The sequence below is a fragment of the Esox lucius genome, chromosome 2 (assembly GCF_011004845.1).
Source record: "Esox lucius isolate fEsoLuc1 chromosome 2, fEsoLuc1.pri, whole genome shotgun sequence".
Lineage (NCBI taxonomy): Eukaryota > Metazoa > Chordata > Actinopteri > Esociformes > Esocidae > Esox > Esox lucius.
The window spans coordinates 31,199,064-31,205,656 of record NC_047570.1 but is presented as its reverse complement, the minus strand read 5'-3'; the positions used below and the strand labels follow the sequence as shown (position 1 = coordinate 31,205,656).

The 6,593-nt window shown below is 45.9% G+C and overlaps 1 protein-coding gene across 4 annotated transcripts in view; it reads right to left on the bottom strand.

Moving 5' to 3' along the window:
* Positions 1-1,685: 1,685 nt before the first annotated feature.
* mpped2a (metallophosphoesterase domain containing 2a) overlaps positions 1,686-6,593 on the bottom strand; it is a 47,761-nt gene continuing 42,853 nt past the window's right edge. For all 4 annotated transcript variants that reach the window (XM_029125619.2, XM_029125618.2, XM_029125624.2 and 1 more), the window contains 3 exons: positions 3,236-3,351; positions 2,466-2,579; positions 1,686-1,841 (listed from right to left, as the gene is read on the bottom strand). In XM_029125619.2, the coding sequence (XP_028981452.1) occupies positions 1,720-1,841; positions 2,466-2,579; positions 3,236-3,351 (352 nt within the window). In that variant the 3' untranslated portion in view covers positions 1,686-1,719. The remainder of the gene's footprint in view (positions 1,842-2,465; positions 2,580-3,235; positions 3,352-6,593) is intronic.

Genomic DNA, 6,593 nt, shown 5'->3' with positions numbered 1-6,593 from the left:
CTCTCACAGTTGAAGTGTACCTACGATAAAAATTACAGACCTCTACATGCTTTGTAAGTAGGAAAAGCTGCTAAATCGGCAGTGTATCAAATACTTTTTCTCCCCACTGTAGTTCCAATAACAAATGAACAAAAGATTTAGCCTTCTTTAGACTTTTAGATGAAATCACTAATCATTTTAAAAGGAAGTAGCATTTATAATAAAGATGAAAACATTTATAAAAGCCATTTATACCAGCATGCTTTTTGTTATTTAAATTATCAATAAAACAGTTGTGATGGATACTGTTGATGGGTATCAGTAACAAGACTGGACTTCATCAGTAAAAATCTTGCAATTTTATTTGCATATAAAGGCAGCTAAATATATCACAATGAACTGATAGAGAGAGAAAGGAGTAGGAAACTGAGAAAAAAGAGAAGAAAAATAAAAATAGCTAGAAGATAGGAGCATTTACAGTAGCAAAGTTGAGACAGCTATTGGCAAAACAAATTGTGCTAGCAAGATTGCATTTACACACAGTGCAAAATAAGAAAAAAGCAATAAAAACACAAATATACTATTAGATTTACGATAAAAAATACAACTAAACCTTGTTTAGACAGGCATTTCGACCAAAAACAAAACAAAAACATTAACCAACACCTGTCAGATTGTGAATTGAGTTTAAGAAACATTTCCTCTTTCATCCACGAACCTCATCCACCTTCGGGGTCTCCAGCTGAATTCTGGGAAGCTAGTGGGTGAGCAGGCTTTTGTTCCAGGCCAACACTAACAAACCGATCGAAAATAAACAGCTGCATGGTTGACCAGAGGTGTGTTCCGTTTAGGCTGGAACAGTGGCCTGCACAGCCGGACACCGCCAACCACTGGACCCTCTGCCCCACCTCAATGTTGCGAGTAAATACATGAACATAAAAGAAACGTTTCAACATCTGATGAGAGCGGTAAAGAAACAAGCTAAATCACGTACAGGCAAAGACACAAGAAAGAAAATCGCACCAGAATGTTTTTAACCAACACAACTTTTGAGTACAGATCTTTTACAACATGAATATATATAATATATATATTTATACATACTTTCTTTTCTCCAAATGTATCAGAATTGCAGACGGTAGATGTTACAGAGTATCTCAAGTGTATAATTTGATAGATTTCTTTCCCTGCTTCGTGTGGCGTAGTGTGACTGGGTTGATAGCTAGGTAATAAATAAGGTCTTTCTCTGAGCTTGCAGAGAGTGGGGCTCTAGCTGAGAACGTTAAAGCTAGTTTAAGGCAGCGTCCCTGTCAGCCAATAAGAAAGCACAATTGTTCCAAAATAAAACACAAAAAAACAAGAACGTAGAAAATCAATAATGGCATCCAATATCGACCATTCTAGCCAACACAAACCCCCCAAATGAAGGAAATTTTACAAATTCACAAAGCATCATTTATCTTACAGATCCGACCGCTGTTTCTTTGATAGCAAGATTGTATAACCACTCAGTATGTTCCCCGCCCATTTCCAACCATAGACCCAACCCCAACCAACCACCCCCACACGCTTCCACTTTACAGCTTACAAAAGACCAATATTTTGGAAATAAACACTTACTAGAATTCTTTTGACATTTGTTAGAAATAACAAATTGGTAGTTTATTCTGGCTGACACGCACCCCACCCCCCCCCCAACCCCCACCCCCACCCCCCGTCCTTGCAGGTCGGACGTCATCCTCAGGAGCTGGAGGAAGGGTTGGGCAGGTCGAAAACAATGGGCGGGTTGGTGGGCTGGAAGCTGACCGTGCACGTGGAGGCGTTGACGAACGTCGTGAAGCCGTCTGTCATGATGCCATACCCTGGGGAGGGAAAACGCACCATCAGCATGCGCCACGGAGGTGCCCGGCACATCACCAACGCTGGACGTGGAGCTGGGAAACCCTGTTGTCTGAACAAAAAACGCTGTTCTGTTTCCCAGAACTCCCATCGTCTCTTGTTCTGAACCGTGTCCATTCCTTTATACACATTTAATTATGAACATTTAGAGCATGAAGGTCACCGTGGAGGGAGTGGAGAAAGAAAGGTGGAGGGAGGTGTAGGCCTCATCTGGTGGGCAGTGAAGCCTACCTTCAGGCCAGAGACAGATGAGGCCTCAGACACGCGGATTACATTCCCGTCTTTGTGAGGTATAATGTTGCCCAACCCTGTTCACCCCACAGATATGGACTGAGAAGGTCACGTCATGGATGTAACAATGTAGCATTGGACTTTTGTCAACAGAGCTGGACTTCAATGCAACAGCCCCCAGTCTTACAGACTATACAGAGATGTGTTGTTTACCCAACCCTTTTCAGTCCTAAAACTGCCAAGGATATAGTAGAACCTGACAACTTAGTGCCCACTGAAAGAAATGTGGGTGTTAATGTCTCCTTGTGTGTGTGTGTGTGTGTGTGTGTGGGTGTGTGTCTATGGGAGGCACTGACCTTCGTGTATTCCTCCGAAGGCGTGGAGTTTGGGTCGGACCCTCCTCTGTACCGTGTTGAGCAGCTCGACGCAGCCTACCCTCTGCAGCTCCTTGGGAACCCAGTCTCGGAACCCTTTCAGGAACATGCAGGACAGACAAGCGACGGCACATAAGACGGCCACACTAACAAAGCCCTGTGCTTACTAAGTAAAGCTCATCCCTAGTCTGTGAAGAAGCCCCACCACCCGTGCTCCAGCCAGGGGCCCCAGCCCTTAGCCAATCGTTTTTCGGCGTCTGTCACACTGGTGCGAAATCGAGTTTCCATGCAATCGAACAGCAGCAGCCACGGCAGAAGTAGGAGAGAGGAATGGAATCACTCAATAACGCCGGGTGCAGGATGGAAGACAGAAACAACAACGGACGGACAAGAACAACCGAAGCTAAACGAAAACCCTTTCTGCTGGGCTGTGGGGGGGGGGGGTCGACAACTTCACCTCTGTGTTATTAGATACATTTCTCAAAGTTCCACGTTCAAATATAGAACCAGAGTGAATGGGGAACGTTCGCACTCCCCAGGGGATGGCTGAACAGATTATGCATAACACACGCACACACACACGCACATACTTACAAACACATGAACACACAGACACAGACACTCGCGCGCACACACGCACACACACACACACACACACACTCTCCATAATGTATTTGTATGGATTTGAATAATGAGGGTCGGCCCCATTAGGCATGGTGACGAGGGGGCTGTGATTGGTTAATTGGACTCACCGAGGGGAGGGCTGTGGGTCATGAGGATGTCGATGCCCTCTGGGACCTGGTTCCATTTATCCAGCAGAGACTGGCCTCGGGGCAGGTTGAATCCCCAGCCGTTAAACCATGGACTCCTGCAGTCACACAGACACAACAATGACTGTCAGTTAGCACACATAAGCAGTAAATTAAGCCTTGCCCAGGCCAGGCGCCTGACTACAGTAATCCTGTTAGGTTGGCCACATCTATTTGACCCCCTTAAGCTGAAACAAGAAGACAGTGTTTTAAACATTTTACACACATGCGCAGGCACACACACACACACACATACGCGCGCGCACACACATATACGTACACACATTCATTTCCAAAACTGTCCAAACACTAGGTTACCAGACTGCCCCCCCCCCCAGTCTGAAGCAGGGTGATTGACATGAGACGGCCTCCTCAGGCGGGGGACAGCATCTAGCAGTGCCAGTCGTGACGGGCTCTGTCTCTGCCTGTCCATACGCAGACAAAGGACCCCCACCTCGTCTGCCAATGAGCGCGAGACGTAGGGACAAGCGGGGGTTCAAATGGATGAACGAGATGAAGAAAACGGAGGGAAACTAGGAGGTGTGGGGGGGGGGGGGGGGGGGGGTGGGGGCAACAGAGCAGAGCTTGGTAAATACACAACGGTCGTCCATTCATCACAATAGCTTTGACGGCAGTGGACAACTGATAAATAAGCATGGGGCAATATATCATCCTTACACACGTCCTCAGTGGATCTACACCGGCTCCTACCAGTACGGACAAAACGGATTCCTAACAACTATTCCATTCTACAAAAAGTGCTCTAGTGCAGTGAGTTAACATCCACAGGACATACTGCTAGTGGAAATAGCTGTCCTAAATACAGGTAGGCTATACTTCATCAAATGCCAGCACAACAGAACCATTAGCAATCTGTTTTTCATTGTTCTTGTTGGTGCCAAGCGTAGATCCGCACAGGGAGGGAGAAGTGCTGTGGGTGATGTTTTGACTCAGTTGGAGGTGTTGCGTATTGTATTTGACCAGGGGGAAATCGAAGCCCCACAGACATCAATAGGCTTCGTTACAGTGAGGGATGGCCACGCTGGCCACCAACCAATGACTATCGAACACCACAGAGGTTAGTTCTGACATAAAATGAAACAACTCCGTGGGACCTGGCGCTTGTTCCGTTTTCTTCGCTCTGTCGCTTTGGCGGAGAGCTGAAAAATGTGGATGAAAATGAAATGTGAGGAGGGGGTGGGGAGGAGTTAAGGCCACAGCCTCAACTGATTAATTAAAACTAATCACACAAATCTGAGCTAATGGAAGTCTAATGGATTAATAGGACGACTTGCCACTTCCCCGCTACAAACGCTGCCGTGAGAGAGAGATAGATTCTCAATGAGCATGTAATCAAATAGTAACACGGTTTTTTAATCCGGCACAGAGAAATCCAACCAGACTATTCATCCGGGCCTGGTACGAACAATAGCATTGCAGGCAAACCTTAAAAAAAATTTACAAATGCTTTTGTCTTCCTGTTCACCAAATAAACAGTTTCTTCCTGTAACAAAATAAATAAGCAGAGCCTGTCAATGTTTGAATTTGTGTTACACACACATTGTACACTTTCACATACAACATACAAACACATCACTCTAAGAGAAGACATTAGTTCCTTGACATGCATATGCAGTTTTGAGTCCAACAAATACATGCACGCATGCACACACACACACACACACACACACACACTGAATGAAGGGAGTTGGGAGTTAAAGCAGGCAGCGCTACAATGGCCCCATTGTTGGCCGTCGGGGTATGAAATATACCTTCCATGTGAGCGCATTTGTTAACCTCCATAAAGATTAATGACATCCCGGTCACAGAAAGGAGAGATTGTTTCCTGTGCGCCTATGACACACATTCTATTATACTGTACTGCAGTGTGTGTGTGTGTGTGTGTGTGTGTGTTTCAGAGGAATCTGAACCACACTGTGCATGTATTACAGAATTGCATGTAGCCTATGTTCCTGACCTGGTGTGTTAGGCTGTCTATGCAAACATGTATTTTTGTCAGGCATGTTCCCTGCCATCAGACAAGATTCTGGGCCGTGTCAAGCCTTGACGCCGGCCATCTGGAGAACGTCGCCGTGGTAACAGCCTAGAGCATCTGGAAGCGGGCAGCAGAGGGGCTAGATCACCATCACGGAAATAGAATCAACAGACAGGAACTCAAATAAAAGATGAGGAACGTGCTTGTTTCGGCTCCGTAACTCCAAGACCAGAACACTAAGGAAGTCATTCACGTTTCTCTTCCCGAAACTCACAAAGGAGAGGTGGTGCCACGTAACACAGGGAGGAGTGGGATTAGTAAATGAAGAATACAAATTTAAATAATAAAAAATGACTTGTACCAACTCAGGAATAATGCTTATGGACTTGATGAATAACGTCTGGGTGTCATTAGCTAACATAAAGCAGATGTCTGTTGCTCTTTAGCCCGGTCTCCTTGATGATAAGAGGTTGTCTATACATTCCTCTATAGCCCGGTCTCCTTGATGATAAGAGGTTGTCTATACATTCCTCTATAGCCCGGTCTCCTTGATGATAAGAGGTTGTCTATACATTCCTCTATAGCCCGGTCTCCTTGATGATAAGAGGTTGTCTATACATTCCTCTGTAACCCGGTCTCCTTGATGATAAGAGGCTGATAAGAGGTCTATACATTGCTATAAAGAGGATTTGTTATTTGGTCAGAACCACATACTAAATAACCATTTAGCAGATAATTTTATCCAAAACCGTCACTTACAGACATTCATGCTTGCATTTTAATGTACGGGAAACCCCCGGAACCAAACCCACAACACAGGCATTGCCAGTCCCAACATCTACCAGGTGAGTTACAGGGGCATAATGGGTGGTGCCAGCCTACCCCTGTTAACTAGCCATCTGTACTTTCCTCTGTGTAGACGCCTCTCTCGTCGATAAGAAGTTGTATCCCTTAGCCTTTCCCAAAACAGGATCAGGACGGCACCTGGAAGGAGGTTTGACAAAATCCCATTACGGAGGCTAAAGACTGAAACGTGTTACCATGGTAACAGGACCCTAACGATCCCGTGTTGAATCAAGCGGTGAAAGGGCTGAAAGTTGCCGCAGACAGACAGAACCCATTCAGCCTCGGACTCACAACGTCAATATTCAATTAGGCCCACAGACATCATTAGACCTGTAGTCTCCCAGGGCCTGAAACTACTCTTCACCTGCCTCCCTCCTCCCCTCCTCTTCACCTGCCTCCCTCCTCCCCTCCTCTTCCGGTCTCCCTCATCCTACCCTTATTTCCTTTCTCCCCCGCGCT